Raw genomic sequence first — 22,126 nt, 5'->3', positions numbered from 1 at the left:
TAGTGGGAATCGGACTCTACAGCACCCTTGTTGGACAAATCCAATGGGAATTTCCAAGCAGCTTGTCCCAACAAGGGTGCCATAGAGTCGAATTTCCAACATATGAAGTTCACTTCCTATAAGAAAGAGTCAAGGAAGAGTCCCACTACTATGAGAAAACCCTGGAAAACCCTGTATCGTCATCTGTACATGAAACAACGCAGCCGAAACACTGATTTAGTATGATTAGTAATGCATTCCGCTTTTATTCGTTAGTGAGTTTAAGATGGCCGACCTCCTGTGTGGGGAATTTATTGCAAGGAATCTTTTATGAGTGTGTTTGGTTTGCTTTCTAGGGATTGCTAAGATAGTTATGCTAACACGCATGAGTATTGTTCAAATTCAAATAAATAAAAAAAAAAAACAAAATCATTGCATAAATAATTGCTAAAATGACTAGAGTTAGTACTAGTATTGCAACCGAACATATTAGCTTTGTGTGCATTTTATGGATTCGTAAACCTAGGACAAGGACTAGAAAATTAATACACTTTAGAAGTAATCAGTGAACCTCTATAATATCAACTTAGTCATGCACGACGCATACTGGAAAATAAATCCTAAACATTTTTTCCTTTAATATCCTCTCTTCATCTTCTCGTCTTGTGTGTGTGTGTGCTTGTTACATTTACACCCACGGGGGTGTGCTCTATTGCGAATAAATAATTTCATTGAAATGACACACGGATCCATCCATCTGATATGAATATCAAAGGACATTTGATGGTGGGCAATATCCTTCTTTTCCTTTGCTTCTGGAATGTACACAAGATTGATTGATTCCGCATGTGCTACCTCCTCTTAATCTCATCCAAATTCAAATGGAAGTTTGAATATCGGGCTGCAGAAGGGCACAATAGGATACTGCTAGGTTTGACACCTAGTTATCTTTTCTATTGCTGTTCTGTTTAAACGCTCATCGCACACGCTGGACGAATTGTAAATAGGATAATCTGCTACGATCTGCTGTTTGGATTGTGTGTATGGGGTGTGTTTGTCTCTTTAGTGTACGGGAAGCTGCCCCATGTACCGCGCAATGTAGTGGTTAATGGCTCTTGCTACGGCTGCGACTTCTCGAGTGACTGCCACGGCTGTGGTAGCTGCTGGCGCTCGACGGTGACGATGGTGTCGGTCTGCGGTACGGTATAGGACGCTTGCGTGCACTTTTGATCCGAACGGTGGAGGGTGGAGGGGTGGCATTGATTGTTAGAGAAATACAGTCAACAGATAAAGAGGTTAGTTTGATTAGGGGTTGCAAGTGGAAAGTTATGAACACCCGAAAATATAATTAAATAAAGCTCAAATACTCACGAAAGATCGGCAACAAAATTAAAACACAAGCTCATAATAATACACTACTGCGAAAATATTCTAGGATAACGCAACCTTATGAAATGAAAGAAACGAAATAGATACAAACGGAAAACGATCTCGAAAAAAGAAAGCAAACAAAAAAACCAACGAAATCCGAGGCTGGAGGGAACATGAGAAATATATTTAAACATTTTTGCCCAACATCTTGTCTTGCAGGCCCAACTTTTTTGTGTGTAAAATGCTAATGATTTTCCTCCCCCTTCCCATAGTAGGGGAAGTGTATCTTAAATGGTAAATTATGATTTCAATTTTCAGAAATAAACGACCGCAAAGGGGCGGCGACAGACAGTTTGAGTTGAGCGACTAACGATCTGCGCGACGATCTTGACGCCGGGAGTAAGTTCGGGATCGGGAGGAGGATCGATCACGGCGTGCCGGCGCCTTTTTGCTGCCGCCAGAACGCTTGTCGCCCCGTGAACGCGACCGTTCCCGGTCGCTGCCACGGCGCTGCCGGCGCTTGGCGCTTCTCGAACGGCTGCGGGAGCGCGATGAGTGGCGGCGGTGGGATGAGGCGGACGCGTCAGACGACGAGCGGGGGGACTTGGACGAATGGCGTCCCCGTCGTCTGACATCGGGCCGCGAACGGAAACTACGGGGTGGCGAGCGGGAAGACCTTTCGGTATTATGGGGAAGGTAGATTCATACCAATACAAAAAAAGAAAAACGAAGAAAAATAAGTAAAAAAAAAAAAAAACAGTGCTTAAACACGCTTGTTCACCGGTGCGCATTGATGGTGTAAGAAAAAACATCGCTCTCTCACACACTCTCTTACCTGGTGATGCGGCGCCGATCGAGAAACGAGGGCGACCCGGCACGCCGCGGTATCGAGGGCGACCGGGACGCGGTGCGGGAACGCGGGGAAGATTGGGACGAGTGGCTGCTGGAACGGCTGCGCGAGCGGCTGCTGCCCCGATCGGACGAGCTGTGGCTATGCGACGAGGACGAGTGGCTGCGCGACCGTGAACTGCCCGAATCACTGCTAGAGCTGCTGTAGCTGCGCGACCTGCGTGATACAAACGATAACAAGATGTGTGAGCAAAGTAAGCCACTGGTTGCCATAGGCAACACCATGCAAAAACATACTTATGCGAACGGGAACGGGATCGAGAGCGGGAACGGCTGCTCTTGGTACTGGGGCGCGTTTTATTACTGCCCGAGCCGGCAACGGCCGCAGGCTTCGCTTCCTTCGATGTGCCCGATATTTTCTCCTTCAGTATGCCGTCGACCGCATGCAGAATCGTCGTCTTCGCCAGGCTGGCAGCCGCCTCCGAACCGTCGGCAACGGCCCACGCACCGACGGTGGTAAGTATCTCGTGGATATCCTTCTTCAGTGCAGTGCTGGTGCTGCTAGTGTCCTCCTGTGATGCTGCCGGGTCAGTTGCTTTAGTAGTATTTGGTTTGGCGCCGGCAGGAAGCTTCTCGTCGGGCGAACATTTCACCGCCAGTGCTGCCTTGCTAGCTGATTCCGACTTGTGGCTGCTGCTCGGTTGCGTTGCCGATTGCTGCAGGTCCCGTTCGCGTGCCTCCGCGGAGGCCGGTTCGCCCGGTTTCGTGGGGGGTAGAACGCCAACCTTCATCGCTATGGCACTGCTGATGCTGCTGCTGATGCTGCTGTTTCCCACCTCGGACACGGACTTTTTCTTCTCCAAGCTTTGTTTGGCCTTCGCTGCCAGATCGTGCTTGAGGGCTTTCAGCAGCGAAAGATCCTTCTCCTGCTCGCGGGTTTCGTCGTAAATGGGAAGGAATGCGTCCAGATCATCTCGATCGCGCAGCGTGCTGCTACGCTCCTGCTGCCGTTCTTCGCCGTCTGATTGTGAGTGTTCCGATTCGGGCGAATGGAGCTTCACTACCGGCTGCTGTACAGGGGCGGCGTTTGTCGAGGACGATGACGCTGCTGCTGCCCCACCGGACGATGAAGACGCCTTCTTCGATCGAGATTTTCTCGACTCACTCTTCTCCGGTGTGCGTGTTTCGCTGCGCTTAGCCGTTTCGGTTGACTCTCGCTCCGAGGTCGGCTTTGTCGTCGACCTTGCTGCGGGAGATGCTTGCTCCTGGCGGCGTCTTTTCACCTCCGGCGGTGACCGCGACCGAGACTTTACCCTCCGAGTGGAGGAGGGCGATGTGGTGGAGCGTTTTTCCGGCTTTTCCGCTGGCGGCGCTACCGGCTTCTCTCGTTTCTTCGCGACGGGAGATGCTTCGTGACGCGAGGTATCCCTTTTCTTGGGCGAAGGCGATCGGCGTGATTTGGTACGCGAAGCAGAGCGATCGCGTCGGGCGGGCGGCGGCGAAGGACTGACAGAAGCACGACGAGCCTTCGGTGCGCTGTCTTTCTTTGCTGTCTTGCTGTCCGCTTTCTCTCCCCTTGGGCTGCTCGATCTACGAGGCTCGCGTGGCGAACCTGACCTCGACGATACTGGTTTGGTGGTTTTGGTTGATTTCCTATCATCCTCTTTACCATTCGTCTCGGTGCGCGATTTGCTGCTTCGCTGCAGTATATCGCTGTACCGTTCCGGGTTACGTCTGGCCGGCGAATAGTCCAGCTCCGATTCCGCCTCTGAGTCGGAGGAGGATGCCGGTTCCTTCTCCTCCGCCACCTTGGCAGGCGCCGGCTGACGGGATGATGCTGGCCGTTCCACCTTATCAGACCCCCTCGGGATCGATTTATCGCGGGATGCCGCTTTCGGTGGCGGAGTTGGCGATCGTTTGAGTGCTTTCGATTCCACCCCCGTGCTCAATTTGGACTTCTGGCGATCAGGCGAACGGCGCGGAGATTTGTCACGCTTCTTCGCAGTGGATTCTTCTTCCCGCGGCTGACGCCGCGCTGTCGCCGGTGATCGTTTGTCCTTCTTTTGCGGGCTCGGCGAACGACGATGCTTTGCCGGATCGCGGTTGCTGTCCCGCTCACGATCCCGCTTGCCTTCACGGCCCCTATCCCGATCGTCATTTCGTCGCTCGCGGTCCCTGTCGCGTTGCCGATCGAGCTGCTGGTGGTCGTGCTCATCGCGGTCACGGCCCTTGTTGCGCTCACGACGATCCTTCTCCCGATCGCCGTCCCTGTCGCGGGCGCGCTCGTGCTCCGCCTGCTGTTTTGTGGGCGTGCGTTCGCGACGCGAACTTTGCTTTGACCTTTCCACACTGTGGCCCCGCGCCCCACGATCTAGACGACGCCGCTGGCTTCCCGAACGCGATCGCGAACGGGAGCGTGATCGATCGTTACGTTCCTGGTCCGGTGGCGATCGCTCCCGGCGCCGGTTCCTCGACCGATTGCGACGTGGCCGCTCCTCCGCAGCGCGATTACTGTCTCGATCGCGGTCTCGATCGCGATGCCGGTTAAAATAGTCACCACCACCACGATTGTTATTACCGAAGCGCGGTTCCTCGTATCGATCAGCACGATATCCGCCGCCACGGCGAGCATTGTTACCCCGTTCGCGGCTAGACTCTCGCGTTCGCTGGACATCGGACCGATTTCGACTGCTCGAGCGATCCCTTCGCCCACCGGCGCTGCGATCATGCGAGCGTCTGTTTCTATCCGTGTCGTGTTTCGCACCGGCCGAGACTTCGTGGCGTTTGTCTTGTTTCGGTTCCTCCACCGCAACCTTTTTGCCGGAAGCATCGGGCGATCTGTGAATGAACATTTGGGATAAAGTTAGGTTAAGTTTACACATTGAAACAGTAACTCCATCGACACTCACTTGTTACGCGATGGCGATCGGGATTTTGCCTTCTTCTTTTTCTGCGACTTCTTTTTCTGCGAAGAGAATGAAACAATGTACAGGCGCAAATTAATCGAACGGAACGCAACGATATTACAGAAAACAGCATTCAAAGATCAGAAACATCTAACAACGAAAAAGAAGTCAAAGGGTAATCAATTTTACTATGAACTAATGTTTGAGCTTCGAATGAATAACATTATCTAGGTAAGTGTGAGAGAGAGAGAGAGCGACACTGAGAGTGACTGCAATGAATAACAAATAAATATAAATAAAAACAAAAACACGTACTCTAATTTAAGAAATAAACTTAAAGAAAAGGTTAAAAGATCTTGTTAAATCATACTAAAATTGATTCACTCACAAACTGGGACAACAAAAACAATACTTCAGTATGAACAAATGAAAGAAAAAAAAACATAAAATATACTAAATTTCCTCACCACCTCACACACGGGGGCTAAAACCAAATCGAACCAAGTTAACAAAATGAAAAATAAAAACCCAAAACTCAAAACAGACCAAAAAATATACAAAGCTATATTTATACATATTGGGTGTTGATTTATGTTGTTTTCGATTTAGAATAAGTAAACTATTACAAATATACCTTCAGATCTTAATTTTTCGATCAAGAGTTCCGCTTTTAATTATGCGATAAAAAGAAAGTGTTACAACAGTTGAATAATATAGTCACGACAAACAGAGAAACGGGCAGTAAGAATGGGGGGATAGTAAGGGATTTTTAAATTATTGTTGTTTCGGTAGTATATTGTAAGAAGTAGTAGTAGTAGTAGTAGTAGCAGTAGTTTGCTTCATCGGTTTAGCGAAAAGCATCGCAACTGAAGCGCATTTTAGTTTACAAACTAGCATCAAACTCAAACAACCGTATCGTGTGTTGGAAGGAAAAGGGTGTAACTTGGTATAATTCTGAAGCTGATGATAACAAAGTTTGGTAACACGCAGAGAGCGAGAGAAAGAGAGTAAGAAGAGAGTGGATGTGTTAGGGTGGAGGGGCATAATACTGTGATAAAATGATACTGATTATGATTATACCGTGCAATTAAAAGCTAATTCCTTTTTTTCTCGGGTTCGTTTCCTTGTTTCAAACGCTCGTCGTACAGTAAAGTACCAGAGCAGAGAGAGATTATTCACATTCAGGACGCGGAGAGAAAGGGTGTGGTATATTGTGGTGTGGAAAAGCGCATAATGGGTTAGAGTTAGTAGAGATATATATAATTATGGTGTCAAATTTACAAACAACCACGTACGAAATGGTTGGAATGCGTAACAGCGTAGACTGAGCATACCTTTTCCTTCTTCGAAGACTTCTTTTTCCGCTTGCTGCTGCTGTTGTTCTCGCGCTCCGAATCCGAGGATGCATCACTTTTCGAATCGGAATCCGATTCCGAATCGGACGAATCGCTCTCATCGTCACGGTGCGATTTTTTCGAGTGTTTTTTCTTCGTTCTACGATGACCGATGATTTCATTTCAACCAGTTTCAACGATCCGATAGTGCAGCATAGTAAACGTATTCCCACCAGAGTGCGAGCGTTCGTGCGTGTGTGTTTACGTCCAGAGTTCGTTCAAAACCAAAAAATATAAGGAAAAATGTGCAAAAACCTTATATTAGAATTTCAAAGATTGAAAGATTAGCTGAAAATAATTCATATACTCCAATTCCCTGTGTTTGACGGGTAAAATGAGATAGAGAGATATATATGTATAATATAGCATGAACAGAATCATTCAGCGCAAACACCACTGGTAAATCTCGCGCTGCCTGAGAATGCTTCCGATTTGTGTTATTTGTTTTTTTATAATCGTTACGAAAAAGATAGAATGCAGACGACGATGTTGGCTCTACCGGTTTTTTTTTGTTTCGAAATGATTTGGTAAAATAATGAAGATTTTGATTAACAACCCTGTGTCGACAGGGCTTTTAACTCTTATCGTAGATTGCGCAAGTTAAAACATTATCATAATAATACGCGCTGCAAGTTTGTTTTGTTTTGTTTTTTATATATAATTGGAAAAGCGTTGATAATTGCTACTAAGGTGCATCACTAGCATTAACCATTGGACACAAGTTGTCTCCTATAGCCAAAGAAAACAATCAAGCTCAATGTAGGAAAAAAATAAGAAAAGAAATCCATTTTAATTTCCTTAACATATGATTTGCTTTACTAGTATAAATTGTAACAGAAACAAAGAAAAAAAAAACGCAGAGATTATTCATATTTATACCAAAAATAGTAAAGCCGGACAAAAACCAATTTTAGCGCAAAGATGTAGACAGCGTGAGAGACTGTCGCTGGCTCATGTTCACTACATTTCACCCGCATTTGCAATAAATTTTTCTTGCCATTTCCTCATGTCGAGTGTTAATTGCTTAATAATTTAATGTTGCTTTTTTTACGACCCTTCACCGCAGAAATAGTTAAATAATAACAATATGCGTTTATCTTTACATATGTAGTAGGAGGTAGAGTGAGAGAGAGAAAGAGACAGTAAGTAATAAAAGTCATTCAACGAAGGGACAATTAATGTTAAAAATGTAGTAAACAGAAATCGCAGCTTGTTTTTTTTTATTAAAAAAAGGGAATAATTAATTTTTACCTTTCCATCATGTTAAATATATTTTCATCATATTATTGGTCTGTCTTTCGGTGGAAAAAAGGAGAGAAAAAAGAATAAAATAAGAAACGTTTCCTGTTTGTTTGTTTGTTTGTTCGTTGATGTGGTTTTTTCTTGAATTAAACACAAATTGAGAAAACATAGTTTGAAAACGGGGAAAACCCTAGTACTGAATTGCTAAATCATCATTCGCCCACAACAGCACTATACTAAATCAATGCATAAAAAGAAAGGAAACCTAAACAAGTACAAAAGAGCAAGGCGATCGTTTATTAATAATAATAAAAAATACAATTGAGCAAAAGACTCAAGCAATAAGCAACTGAGAAGATAACAACAATCTATCGGTACACTTTAGGAGCATACAAATGCTTATGCTTATAATGGAACGTTTCGTGCTATGATTTTAACATTTAAATGCTATTATTTTTAAGTCTTTGCGATGCTCGCAGATATTGAATTCTATTCTTATGGCGAACTGTTCCCAAGTTCAGAACAATTCGAATCACAAAACATCAACAATAGCCTGTACGAATATGCAATATGCGCTGAAGAACAGTTACGTTGTAGTGTAAACTTAATCTCTAAAACTTATCGCGCACCGTACTGAATCACTAGAACTGAACAAAAAAAAAACTGCATTGTGGCTGATATGGTGGTGCAACGGCAGCAGCAGCAGCAGCAGCTCTTCAACTAAAAACAGTGACGGAACGCGCGCGCGCACATAACACAATGGTGAAATGAGGGTAAAACTTAAACCATAACGAATAGAGAGAAGGAACAATACGAAAAACTTATAGTAAAAAGGCAGGCACAGCACAAATACTTACCAACTAGAGCGCGCGTGATTGTATTGATAAATATGGATTTTTTTGTTTTGTTTGAGGGGAAAGTAGTTTAAATAGTTTTCGTTTGTTTTAGTTCAAAATGAGTTGTGCGCGTGTGGAGATATTTCGTGTATTTTTTTTGTTTTCATTAGCCACAAATTAAATTAGCACGGTTTATGGTTTTGCCGGGTATGTAAGTTTAGTTTTAGTTTGGTGTGTGTGTTTTTTTTTAAAGAAGACACAAACAACATTTGGTAGACGCGCGCGCACAATCGGAAAGACAGATTGGATTGGCAGTAGGTAGTAGTAGTAGTGGTAGTAGTAGTGGTAGTAGTAGTAGTAGTAGTAGTAGTAGTGTTTCGAGAGCAAAAATAAAAAAAATGAGAGAAAATGGTAAAGAAGATAGAGAGATGATGAGAGATTAGTATTTTGAGAATAACAACAATTTACACAAAAAGATGCAAGGCGTACGGGGCAGAGACTGGGTCGACTCTATTACCACCACCATATTCTTTTGGGAAGACACTAAACCACACAAGACACACAGTAATATAACATCTCCCAATAATGTATGTGCAATCCCTTGCCCTGCAGAAAAGACCGTCCAACACAACTATTTCTCTTCGGGAACGTGTGTTGCACTGGCTTTGTATAACAAAATGACTACTCAATTACAGCAATAATACCATTCCCATTCCCCATTGACCCCAGGATAATGAGAGAGAGAGAGAGTATGATTGTATGGAAAACAGCACAGATACCACATGAAAGCTAACTAAAAGTTCGTAAAAACCGCTAAAACCGATGCACGAAACACACTGACATGCCTTTCTGAAACTTTGACTAATTTGGCGTACTTCTCCCCCTTTTCCCCTTCCCTTCACGTTGCCCAATGTTAAATTAAAAAGAAAAGAAAAAAAAACAATCTCCTCTTCCGATCATTCCCAGAGCAAAGCTTCACATTTTGCGTTTGACTGGATCACGCTTTTGAAGCAAAGTAAAGGCGCGCGTTTGAAGTTAACAGTTTTGTTTTCTTTTTATAATTACCTTTCTTTTTTGTTTTTCTTCGATTTCTTCTTCTTATCCTTTTTGCGCTCCGGGCTGGAAGATCTGAAAACAAAACAAAAACACAAAAGGAAAAAGATGGAATCAATATCAATACATTTCCACTTTTCCGCAAAACACCGGCAATTTTGCGCAACCGTGTGCGTACACGTTTTACTTACACATCTCGTGCCTTTTTCTTTTTCTTCTTCTTTTCCTCCTTATCGCGTCGCAGTCCACCACCGGCCGTCGATTTGGAGTTGTTCACCTTACCATCCCCCCCCTCATGGCTTCCATCATTCTCCTCCTCGTCATCGTCATCGTGTTCGCCTTCCTCGCGCTCGTCATTGGAGCTGCCGCGCCTACGCTGCTTGCCGTTACGATCGCTGCCTCCTGTTCCTCCGCCACCGGCTTCCTTTTCCGGGGACGGTGTGCGAACGAGCGCGTACCGCTTCCGGTTCGCTAGCTCCATCTCTTTGGCCTTCTCCTTCTCAGCCAGCTCCTTTTGCAGGGCTTCCGATTTGGCGAGATCTTCCTTCGCCTTCCGGTCCTGGTCGAAGCTCGTACCCTCGACGAAGTACTGCGAGATCCCGAACGCTTCCCGCAGCTTGGCGTTCTTTTCCTGCTGGGCCTGTGCGATGTGATGCGTTTCCCGTACACTAGGTGAAAAGAGGAGAGAACAAAGAAGAAGAGTAAGTAAAAACCTTGTTAGGCTGATATGGTTTGTGGGGAGGACGAAGAAAATGTGGGGGAAAACCATTGCATATAGAAACGAGCAGCTTAACGATTGCCATTTTTCATAGAGTGGAGGAGCCGGTGTGTCCCATCATCATATGGCCTTGCGTGTTTATGGTCCATTTCTCTCCCAAATGGTCCCATTACGAAGGCTCACAGGGTAAATATTATCTACCATCTCCTCTAAGGCTCTAAGGAGGATTCGTTACTGTTATTGACAGACATTGACGAACCTTTGTGACGAACCGACCAAAGGGTAAGGATGTATTTGTATTTTATAACCCAATAAAAAACACTAATTGCAACTAGGGCACACGCTCGGTGATGTAAGCCGGCCCTCAGAAACTAAACATACCACAACAACCTTATTTCTACGTTGACAGTTTTCAAATTTTGATAGAAGAAATAGCGCTCTTGCATCTAGAACCACAGTAGAAACTACCAAGAATTGTTTCACAACACGCCACAACACACAGTTGCACGGGTTTCGATTATTACCTCACAACGCTATGCATGGCATGCATGCAAAACGGAACGCTGGCGGCGGGGGCGGCGGCAGAGGATCTGGAAGCAGCGGCAGTCGTAGTACGGATGCACAGCTTTTGATGAGGAGCAGAAGGATGATGATGTCGATTGTGTGGATGGAGATGCGGCTGCAAACTGCCACAATGTTCCCGCACTAGCTGTGCGTGCTGTGGCTCGAGATATTGGTGCCGATTCGGACAACCAGTCTGTCTCCTGACGTTTGGCTCTGCTTCGTCCTGGTGGTGGTGGTGGTGGTGATGGTGGTACAGCTTCCGAACCTGGCACGAAACCACTTCCGACGAGTCACAGGACGACGAGCGCGAACTGGAACCGCTGTCTTGTGGATGGCGATGGTGGTGGTGGTGGGCCTGCCGCTGATACGAAGACCTGGACAAAACGTCGCCCAGGTGTCGGTTATGACGATGGGACGAGCGAGCGTGTCCTGCCGCTGATTGCACACTGTCCTTCTGGTTCGCTTTGGGCTGACGTGCAATTCGCACACTGCCGCCGGTCGTCGGTCGGCTGCAAACGTCCCTCCGCTCGGGGTGGAAAGTTGCGTGGCCACCGTGTGTTGGTGGTGGTGGTTCGTGATTTTCGCCGGCACCCACCGGATGTGTTGCTGCACATGCGCAGTGACAGTAGCATCCGGCGGGTGTACCACCATCGGCATCGATACTGCCACCGGCACTGGTAGCGCCTTTGAGCATGCCTGCCAGCTCGGTGCTACGCTGCTGCTGTCCCCCGGCCGCCGAAAGCGACGACAAACAGAGCCCTTGCAGGCGGAGCTGCTGCTGTAGCTTTAGCAGCATCTTTCGATTGTTCCAGCTCAGCATGCCAAAGGGAGGCGGTACTGTCATCTGGCGTCCCTTCGCTTTTTGATACTTGCGTCCAAACATTGGACCACTTTTGGTGCGCTGTTTCCCTTTCACTGGCACGCTGCACTCGTTCACCTGTACGGCTGATTTGATTCTCCTTTCCGAACCGCCGCACACCGGCGAACCGACGGCACGCTCCGAAACGGACGATTCGGATGAGGAACAACGGGACAATGCAGCCAGTGGCGACAACGGTTGACAACGGTGTGAAAAGGTTCCCTTTTCCGGATTGGTGGAAGAATCCGGTGGATCCATACCATCGTCCTCCTGCAGGGTGCTTTGCTGCTGCTGCTGCTGCGGCGACTCTTCCGCGTTGTACCGGATGTCATGCTCGAAGAACTGTTCCTTCGGCTGCTTCCGATTGAGAAAGGGGCCACCAGCGGTTGTGGAAGTGGTTTTGCTGGCCCGTTTCTTCTTCATCGCGGCCAGCCGGCGCCGGAATTTGGTTGCCGGTGAGAGCTTTTTCTTCATCTTCCGTACGATTTTGTGTTAGCTTAAACAATGTAAGTATATCTCTATGGAAGACGTCGATTTAACGAGCGTAATAATGTTGCTTTTTTTCCTCAAAACTGTGACTATCTCTCTACTAAAACTTATCAACTACGTGTATCAACTTTCTTGGAAGACAGTTGGATTATGGATTTTTTTCTACTCTTATTGGAAAGCTGTATACCTTCCCTTAACACACTCCTTTCTAAGCACAAGCTTTCTTATACACTAAGGTTACTACTCCCAGACCAAGGCTGGGTGTTTATTATGGAAGACTTTTCAGTGATTTGTTTGGTGGACACTGAGACGAGCGCTGCTTTCACATCATCCCGTGCAGTGTTTCTTCGTGTTTTTAGCTCCATCTTTTCCGTACTAATTAACCTCACAGGTGCCGTTCGGGTGCCATCATCCTTGCGATGGGATTTAATTTTCCTCCGCCAGCATCACATGATGGAAGAACAGTCGGTCCACACAACACGCTCCCGCCGCTCCCGCTGTGTGCTGCTGCTGCTGCTGCGACGCATCCTTCTTTTCCCTGCTGCTTCGACACCATGGTGCGGATGGTTTTAATTTTACGATTATCGATCCGTCGTCGACTGTTGCGACCATTTTGCAGATGCTGGCAAAATCACTTCATCAAACTCCACACCACCGACTGCGCTTCCCTTTGTTACTTTAACTTAACATTGCACATTCTTAACGGGATGGCAAACTAAAGTGAAAATGCCGTTGACCGTTTTTCTTTCACTTTCCATCGCTGCAAAATGGTGGAAGGATGTTGATTCGTTTCTTGCAGCTGGCCATTTTAACACTGCACTACTACTACGCACAACACCACAGAGCAGCAGCAGAGTGGTTGGCAAGCCTGCTGGAAGCTCATTCATGTAGTGCGCTGTATTGCACGCACGCAGCGGGTTGTCCACCCGCTTCGTCACTTTCCTCTCGCACTGGGAGCAAAAATGGTTAATATCTCTGCTGACGAAGGAACGAAGCTGAGGACGAGATGGCCTTTTTTCGCCTCCGTGAATGGTTCCCACACACCGTTCCGGCACACGGCGGTCCGTATTGCGCATGATACGGCCGAGAGCCGAAAGCCGAAAGGAGAGTTCGTCCTTTCTCGTTGTGGATCATGATGCTGTGCTGTACAATGAAGTTCCAGTGATTCCCGGAAGGAGCCTTTCTCATTTGATGTACGTTTTTGATACGATTTTTGTTGTTGTTATTGGTGTGTTTGTATGCTAATTCCAATCCCAATTAAATCCAACTTAATCAATCGTCATCGTGCTTTTCTATTTTCATGTTCTACATGTCTTGACCAGGCCATGGTTGCTGTGGGTAAAAGAGTGCCCTTTTCCGAGTTTGGCTGTTGGATGTGGTTCAAAAAATGCCCTTCCAAGCGATGAAGTTGGGCTGCCCCGGGTCGGTTGACCGGCCGGTTGCTTGCACGTACCTGCCGCGTGGTGCTGTGCACGGAGTGGAGATTCTGAAGCAAAGATCATCATGCTCCGTGTACCCATAAATAGAATCATATTTTGTCAATTACGATTACGAAAACAAGCCCCTTCTCATCCTCTCCTTCGTATGCGCTTAGCTGCCGAGGTTTATACATGTCTGCTCTTTTTTCCCTCAATGCTTGCACCAGAAGCGATGTTATTGGGAGGTATTTTTGTGTGTGTGGTTGTACAACCTGCACTCAATGTTCTCTCTTTCTCATCTCCGTGTCTAGAGCATTTCAATTTCAATCGTAAGCTCAAACACACACACCAAACTCCACCACCACCAGCAGCTCTTGCTCCCCTCGACGTGCTGATCTCCGTTTGGAGTGCTCTTTATTCCACTTACCGGCGGCGGCGGCGGCGGTATGCAGCGGTATCTTGAAGTGCTAGCTACATGCTAGGCCTCCTTCACACCCTCATCTCCTATCCGTGCATAACAGGGGGCGGTAGGGCGGTTGGTTGCATCTTCGCTTCACTTCAACAAAAAAGCAAACGTACACCAGCCGCGTGCATTGTCAACCGTTTAACCAGTCGGCTAGTCACCAACCCGCCCATGGTTGGCCATCTTCGTTACAATCATACTCCAGAGGAAGTTGTTGGTAGTTGTTTGGCATCGCTGAAATCAAACGGCTCAGCAGCAGCAATTCCCCCTCTCCACCATACCATCCAACCCATTCAACCCAGAAGGAGGATTTAAAAACTCAACTCACGGGCATAAATGTATTGTACGGACATGTATGGGAAAGGCCTAGGGAGCCAAGATGGTACAATCAATTTAACATTCGCAGCGCCCTGTCCCTCCCGTCCCGTCCCGTCCGAGAAGTGTCAATCTCCTACTCCTCCTCCTCCTTCTTCTCCTCCTTCTCGTCCTTGTCACGGTCATAGCCAGGCGACGGGAGTCATGGAAAAGGGTTATTCTCGTGCATGGTGCTGGTGCTGTCTTTCTCTCCCATTCGCTCTAAGCCTCTTCCCTCTTGGCTTGTCGCTTCTCGCATAATTGTTTCGTTCGAATGCTTCTGCTGCTTCGGTTATTTACTATTCCAATCCATATTCGTCCCGCATATGCTCGCTCTACGCTGATGTTCGCCTTCGTCGCATTTTCTCGTCGTGCGCAACCCCATTGTCATATTCTTTTATATATCGTCCGGTTTCTAGAGTTTATGCTAAAATGGATAAAATAATTTTGAAATCAGATCTACACCACGCGTGGTGTGTCTCTGTAAACTTCTTCGAGTTCACACATTTTTTTCACACAATAAGCATAATTCTGAAGTGTACTGACTCTGCCTCTACTTCTTCCTCCTTACCGCCATCTCTCGCATGGCTAAACATTGCGATCATGTTTCACTATCTCCTAGTCCCCAGCAATTTTTCCACATGTCTCTCTGCCTCTATCTCTCTCTGAACGCCTTCCACTAATTCTTATGCCTTCTCCGATTGTGGCCGCTCGACTGGCATCTGTTTATCCCATGCTAGATGATATCGTGTGTGCTCTCCCTTTCGATCTCCTGCCACACTATCGCCACGCTAGATTTGTTTGTTGATTCGCCTATTCGCTTACTCTCCCGGGGTGAGGCGGCTAGTCATGCTCATGGCGGCTGCAGACAGACACTTAAAAATCATTATTGGAGATGGTCGATTCGTTGCTGGTTGCGTCTCGATGTACCAACATCATCATGCGGTCGCCTCGGTCCTTCTCCTCCGCAGGGGGGGTATGATGTGCGGGACGGCATTCCCCGCGTACCAATCGGATTTCTCTCGCCCTTTTGTTTCAATCCGCGCTCTCTCTCTTCATGTCATCTCCCGTGTCCTTTCCATCCCTTGCCCCTGTTGGTTGTTGTGCTGCTGTCACTCTCACTAGTACGAGTGTCTCTCTCGCTCTCTCTTTCTTTCTCAAATACACACAGCCATCGTGCTAGCCGGTATGAACGCCAGGGCCTCCTGTGATGCATTCCTATTTCTCTCACACACACACATTTTCTCTCGCTCTCTCTCTCTCTCTCTCTCTCGCTAGCTCGGTATAGTTTTCGTCCTGCTGCTGCTGCTGCTGCTGATCATCATGCTGCTCTCCGTGCCAGCGTCACCGGCTTACTGCGCGCCCCACCGGTCAGCCAGCGGGGGCCTACTACGTGTTCCTCGACGTTTGTCCTATTCTCTACGCCATCATCCATCAATTCTCTCAAGAAGCAGCTTCACCAAAACTGAAACAGAAACACACAGACACAAACACGGACAATACGGTCCGAGAAGTCTGAGATCGTTCTCCGGTGCGGGCTGTGCTAAGTAGTAGTGGTGGTGGTGGTCGGTTAGAGCTAGTAGTTGCAGTACGCGCGTACCTTTGCCGTAAAAGGGGTTCATCATCGTCATCGTCTCAGGGCGCGCACATATCGTTTTGCAGCACAAGCAATACCAGCAGCATACATATATCGACTACCAAACATACCGATGCGCGCACGTACATAAAACCGTACCAGAGTCACCAGCCAGTCAACTCAAGCTTGCCGCATGTCCGTCGGTGGAGGGTAAAAAACCACATTCTCTCCGTTTTGGTGCCTGTGTCTTGTGCTGCTGCTGTACTACCTCGGAGTTATTTTTGAGCATCCAACAAACCAACATTAACCAACCAACCAACCAACCAACCAGCCAAGCCAATCCAACAATCTCGGCTGGTATAGCAGCGGCGACTCGTTTTCTTCGCCTTTTACCATACGGGAAGAATAAAGGAGGTTCGTCGAGGTTTCCTTTTTGCTCTTTACCTTCCTCCTTTTTACGAAAACACCTCCCCACATCGTACGCGGGCTGCCAGAGACGACGACACGCAAGGAGGTTGTTGGTCGCAGCAGCAGCAGCAGCAGCAACACGAACCGGTACAGCAGCAGAAGCAGCCACAGCAGCAGGGGTAAAGGAGGGAAAACATACAGCGGCGTGTGTTGAGGCACATATTATGCTGAAAAACCTCAACCATACCCTCCTAAAACGACAATCGACAATCCGAGAGCAACCAACGCACGCCATCCACCATCCGGTTGGGTTGGAGGGTATTAGAAAGGGATGGCGCATGTACACGACGAGACGAGCTAGCAGCAAGTAGAATGTGGTGTGTTTAAGACCCAGTCGGTTGGCCCTTGCCCGTCTCTCCGCTGCTCACGGTGTAGTGCTGCGCCTGTGTTTGTGTGTGTTTGTGTGTCTCTCCGGCATGGTAACGTTAAAGTAATCTTTCTATTCTACGTACTTGAAAAGAACTCAATTCAATCGTTTCGCGCTCATCCGTAGTGTGTAGGTTCCGTGTGTGTGCGCGAGCGCGCGGGCCCCTTTGGAATGGTTGTTTGTCATTCAACCAGAAGCCAGTATCGTAGTGGCGCACAAGGCAGGCAGGCGGGCAGTGTGTTGAGAATAGTTAATACCTCCGCGCTTACAGTTCTCGCGTTTGTGTACCATTTGTCAGTTTTTGAAGTTCTTGCCAGTCGCGGTCGCGGGCCGATCGGAGGAGCGAGCAGTAGCAGTAAAGCAGCAGCAGTTTGGCGTTTGTGAGCATACTATTCTTCACCAGGGGCGCGCGAGTAGAGTTTGAAGATAATTGATGTTAAGTGAAAGATAGGCCGATAGGCCGCCGAGTAGTAGTAGGTAGGCGAGAAGTCCATCCGAGAAACCGTGTCCGATAGGAAGTGGAGAACAAACGAAATCAACGCCATCATGCACGCAACAGCGGCAACGGTGGCGCGACTGTGATCTTCTAGCGCGCTTGGGGGGAAAATCCGAAAAAGTGTAATCACAACCGTGTGTGTGTGTGTGTGTGTGCGGGGTGTAGTTTTTTGGTGCAAAAAACAGGGCAATAACTTGCACTTTTCATCGTGTGAACACGGGGATTTCGGGTGCGTTACCCGGCACACAGCAGCATGTCGGAACAAAGCGATGACTCGAAGGAAACGCTCGGCGAGTATGATCGGAACCTCTTGGAGCAGTTGGTGGTGAACGATTGGGGCCTGAGTGCGGCAGCATTTAAGCGCATGGTTTGTAAGTATCACTCGGCGACAGAGAGAGAGAGAGAGAGAGAGAGAGAGAGAGAGAGAGAGAGAGAGAGAGAGAGAGAGAGAGCGCGCACAAGAGAGCATGTAACAAAGATGCTTTAGCGCATCTGCTCCTTTGTCTCAGCGCAGTGTGTGTGCGCGTTGTAACAGGCAGAGTGGTTAATCATACCCGCTACTATTACAGCTCTCAGAACGTTGTGTCGTTACCATGACGAATCTGTATTGTTGGACTGTAGAACAGTGCGTAGTCCTCTACTGAGCGCGCATTAGCAGGCACAACACCGCATGCTACACGTCCTTTCTGTGCGATCGTGCATGAGTAGTGTGTGGCGAACTCATCCCAACGTGCGCTCTCTCTCTCTCTCTCTCTCTCTCTCTCTCTCTCTCTCTCTCTCTCTCTCTCTCTCTCTCGCTCTCTCACTTACATTGGTTTCGTGCCTGCCTATTATTTTTCTACCCCTTTTCCTTCCTCCGTTACCATTACACATCCAGCAACGCATGCGTCAAGCGTGTGTGCGGCGTAGTATGTAGCGTATCGCGAGCGTCCCCCGTTCCGTCACGCGTGCATTGAAATTTTATTACCCTTTTAATTAAATATCGTCACCGTTTTTTCGTTTCGTCCCCCTTCTAGATTGCGGTATCGACGAGGTCAGTTTGGTGCTGATCGAGGATGCAGAGATTAACGAACTGTTCAGCGATCCCCGGCTGCTCGGGCAGAAGATACTGTTCAAGCATCGGCTTCGCCAGTGGCGCCACGACCAGCAAAGCTTCCTCAGCAACATAGCCGCCCACCTGCAGCTGCCCAACGGGAACGGTACGGTGCCGCCGACGCCGCCAGCTTCCGCCGCTGCCTTATTACCGCGCCAACTACTGCTCCCCGCGCTTAATGGTACGGCGGGCGCGGCACCATCGTCACCGGCCACCGGCATCACCGCGCCCGGTTCGTACAAGCGCAAGTACCCGTTCGATGTGGACCTTACCGCCACCGGCCAGCTGAACAATGGCTCGGACGATGATGGCGCAAGCATCAAGACGGAACACGACTCCACTTCAACAACCAATGGCATCGGGCTGAAGCGGCGTGGTGGCGGCGGTCGAGAATCGCCACTGCTCATACCGCCCACCTATGCGGCCGCCTCCCTGTCCCTGGTGCAGCCGCTGCTGAAGCGTAAGGCCGATCCACCGTCGCTAAAGGAACGCACGTCCGGTGCGGTCGGCGACATACCGGTGCGGATCGATCGGGACAGCATGCTGCGGCTGCTGCAATCGTCCCAGTCCGGGCGCTGGATACTGAATAGCTACAAACCGAACGAACCGCTCGAGCGGCGGGGCCAAACCATCATCACGCACCTGATCGTCGACCAGTTTCTGCACTTTAACATCCTGTTCAAGCACCGCATGATGAGCCACTACGCGGACGTGATAACGCAGCTGTTCCCGGCCGAGATAAAGGAAATCTACTACGCACCGCGCAACACGGTCAAGCGCAACACGTCCGGCAAGCTGTTCGATCGGTACACGAACCAGCGGTTACGGCACAAGGAGCGGTTGCCGCGCGTCAAACCGTTCGTGGCGGACGAATGGACCGAGCACAAGACGTTTGCCGAGCTGGCGATCCTGAACGAGGCGATGCAGGGTGTGCGCAGTGTGGCCGGTGGCGGCGGGGGTGATGATGCGACCGGCAGCGAGGATGGCAACATTAGCAACGACTTCCTGCAGCCGCTCGCGACGATGTACGTCGAGGGGGAGGAGCAGCAGCCGACCGGCGGCAATGGGGAGGGGGCGGTGGATTACTCTACGCGAGAGGACGACTGACCGTGCGCTTGATCGTGATGCAAGCAGTAGTAGGGCTCGGACGGGAGAGTGGGAATGAATGTGCCAAATCGAGATACAAGGGTATAACACCATACACTTCAGGTGTGTAAAATAGAGAGAGAGAGAGCAGCTATAGTATACACTACTGAGTGTGTGTAGTGGCAAGCAGAATTATTTGAAGCCTTAGCATTAAGCACAAACCACACAAACATGACGCTATATGAATTTAGATGGAAGGAAATAAATTAAGCAAACCTTTTCTACAAACCTAGGAGCTACAGGGCTGGCCTAAGCCCTTTTCCTAAATGCGTATACGTAATTGTAGGATTAATTTAATCGTTGCAACCGTTGGCTCCAGCGCGTCAATAAATATGATTCATCAAAGGATCTGTCCTCTGCGTGTTACAAAAATAGGACATCACCGCTATATCCCCCCACAGGTCAAATGGCATTACAACTAAGTCGCACCGCGCACACACGTGGGGGGAGAGACATTGATTTTTTTTTTACTAAAAACGAACCAAGAAAGCAAACGGTTCGTCCCCATAAAATATTTCCATTTTTAGGTACCCCTGGTTTCTGCAAGGGGGGTTGTTCGCGTAGCACTCGTTATGCTTGACCGCGTGCGAGAAACGACACAACCGTCACCACGAAGCCCTTGCAGGACATGGGCACCAACACACACACACAGAAACGATATTGTGGACAGGATTAATCACCATTCAAGGAAGGAATGGGGTGGTGAACCTGTGCGCAGGTGTGCGAGGTACACACCGCACGTGGGTGTGTGTGTGTGTGTGTATGTGTTTATATGGTAGGGTCATAATTATTAGAGGGCTTCACTAGCTAAGGTGCCACGACCTGAAGGGGGGATGGTTGTAGCAAAGTGCCATGGTGGCCAACAGAAGAAAGGGGCGAAGCTGTTTTACTTACAGCAATCTTCCGAACTCGTCCTTCGGCAGCTCCATCGTTCCGTGGTCCATCAGCTTCGTCCGGTACAGCTCCACCTTGGCACGAACCTCATCCTGGCTGAGCCTAAAATCGACCAAACAAAATGGGCCACAAATTAGAATCGGGAAAAAACATGTGTCACAAACAAACGTCTTGACTCTTCGGTCTTCATTTTACCACTTACCCTTGGCTCTCGAGCACTTCCTCCAGTTCGGCACACTTCACCTCGATCTTGCGCTTCCGCTCGTGGTCTAGGATGCCCTGGTTTGGCTGCCGGTTCGACTGTGCGTCCAGCTTCGCCAGATCGTCCTCCGTGCGGTAGTTGATGTTGTCCTTCTTGCCCGGCCGGACGAATGCCACGTTACGCTGGACGTGGCCGTTCGTGCCGGAACCGCGCGGCGTGGTCAGCCCGATGCCGTTGTACATTTTGGGCGGATGTACAGCAACAGGAGCGCAGGATCACCAAGCCGCGGAAAGGCACCGCCGTCGACAACCGCCTACTGTTTCTCCTGCGCACACACACGCACAAAACACACTCACACACACACTTTCAAACTCCCCGCCTTCCGTATCCGTGCCGCAGCGGCACTCCACCACTGAACGAAAGGCAACACACGCACAATATATATTGATGGGCAGCGAACGGGCAAGAAAAATCAATACTCCGCGCCTTCCCAGAACACGGACAAGAACTGTGCCCAAGGCAATCCCACCACCCGACCAGCACCACCACGGATGTGCCGGCAAAAAACGGTGGCGCGCTGCTGCGGCGTGAATTTGATGATGCTTCCTGTCCGCTGGTGCGACTGGTTACGAAATCACGTCACGGCTGCACTAAAAGCGTCGGGGGCCCCCTCGTCGGTACGGTGACGGAACTGTTCTAATCACACAACAAGCTACCAGCTACAGCAGCTGAGCAGCGATTTCACGGAGCGTGCACTTCTGCGTCCCAGAATGTTCGGCCATCATTTATTTTTTTTCTACATGCACTTTTCCTGCTATCGGGCTTTTGACAGGCGCGCATGTGTTGTGACAGCTGTCAAGCGGTGGGGTGGGCAAAGCAGCGTGCGTAATTCGAATTGGTCGTTACGTTGTGGACGGTGGACGTGATATCGGAAAGCAATTTGGATTGTATTTCAGTGTTAGATGCTTTGAAGTTTGTATAGTAGATAAAATAAGGAAGCTATAAGCTCGTCCTCATTTAAAATATAAGTTGAGAACGTAAGTGACCAAAAATTGTACTGCAGTGAGTACAGGCGGTCCCCGAGATACACGGTTAATGGGGACCGAAAACGGCCGCAAAATACCGCGTATCTCGAATTTCCGCGTAAGTCGAATCTCATGATTTCCAGCTAAAATATCACAAATTTTCGTGTAATTTTGCAAGTAGGGGGCGGTTTTAGTCACTTTATGAATTATTTGATATGATTCTGACTGAATATAACTGTTTTAAACCTGCCCGGGACCGCCTGTATTGAAAACCGTGAACAGTCCGATTTCTCTTGCAGTCATTCAGGATGGTCGTATCTATTTTAGTTTCTGGTAAGGAAACTGGATTGAAAATCGCTCGCAA

General features: G+C 48.6%; 2 protein-coding genes across 6 annotated transcripts; one reads left to right on the top strand and one right to left on the bottom strand.

Annotated features, from left to right (window-relative positions):
* Positions 1-215: 215 nt before the first annotated feature.
* Positions 216-21,574, bottom strand: LOC1276710 (serine/arginine repetitive matrix protein 2). 5 transcript variants are annotated; one of them, XM_061642520.1, is made up of 9 exons: positions 20,738-21,574; positions 20,536-20,637; positions 9,822-10,298; positions 9,643-9,705; positions 6,440-6,599; positions 5,109-5,164; positions 2,497-5,037; positions 2,186-2,416; positions 315-1,202 (listed from the first exon to the last, which is right to left on the bottom strand). In XM_061642520.1, the coding sequence occupies exons 1-9, from the start codon at positions 20,977-20,979 to the stop codon at positions 1,085-1,087; spliced, it is 3,990 nt and encodes a 1,329-aa protein (XP_061498504.1). In that variant the 5' UTR covers positions 20,980-21,574; the 3' UTR covers positions 315-1,084. The 5 variants fall into 5 exon arrangements, with proteins under 5 accessions (XP_061498501.1, XP_061498504.1, XP_061498502.1 ...); XM_061642518.1 differs by lacking the exon at positions 315-1,202 and adding an exon at positions 1,506-2,026; XM_061642517.1 differs by lacking the exons at positions 20,536-20,637; positions 20,738-21,574 and adding an exon at positions 10,873-13,242 and having other exon boundaries at positions 216-1,202.
* LOC5667365 (uncharacterized) lies at positions 13,715-19,989 on the top strand. The gene is made up of 2 exons (XM_001688726.2): positions 13,715-17,773; positions 18,419-19,989. Exons 1-2 carry the CDS (start codon positions 17,656-17,658, stop codon positions 19,600-19,602), a joined length of 1,302 nt encoding a protein of 433 aa, XP_001688778.1. The 5' UTR covers positions 13,715-17,655; the 3' UTR covers positions 19,603-19,989.
* Positions 21,575-22,126: the final 552 nt, after the last annotated feature.

This window comes from Anopheles gambiae, chromosome 2, assembly GCF_943734735.2.
Source record: "Anopheles gambiae chromosome 2, idAnoGambNW_F1_1, whole genome shotgun sequence".
NCBI classification, from domain to species: domain Eukaryota; kingdom Metazoa; phylum Arthropoda; class Insecta; order Diptera; family Culicidae; genus Anopheles; species Anopheles gambiae.
The sequence above is the reverse complement of the archived record's forward strand: the minus strand, read 5'-3'. Positions and strand labels throughout refer to the sequence as shown.

Excerpts from the sequence above, each read along its gene's own strand:
- LOC1276710 (XM_061642516.1), bottom strand. The coding sequence starts at position 12,245 with ATGAAGAAAAAGCTCTCACCGGCAACCAAATTCCGGCGCCGGCTGGCC. Across the intron at positions 9,706-9,821 it reads AAGAAAAAGGCACGAGATGT|ATCTTCCAGCCCGGAGCGCA; the intron begins GTAAGTAAAACG and ends TTTTGTTTTCAG. Across the intron at positions 5,165-6,439 it reads AGTCTTCGAAGAAGGAAAAG|AAAAAGAAGTCGCAGAAAAA; the intron begins GTATGCTCAGTC and ends TTCTCTTCGCAG.
- LOC5667365 (XM_001688726.2), top strand. The coding sequence starts at position 17,656 with ATGTCGGAACAAAGCGATGACTCGAAGGAAACGCTCGGCGAGTATGAT. Across the intron at positions 17,774-18,418 it reads AGCATTTAAGCGCATGGTTT|ATTGCGGTATCGACGAGGTC; the intron begins GTAAGTATCACT and ends TCCCCCTTCTAG.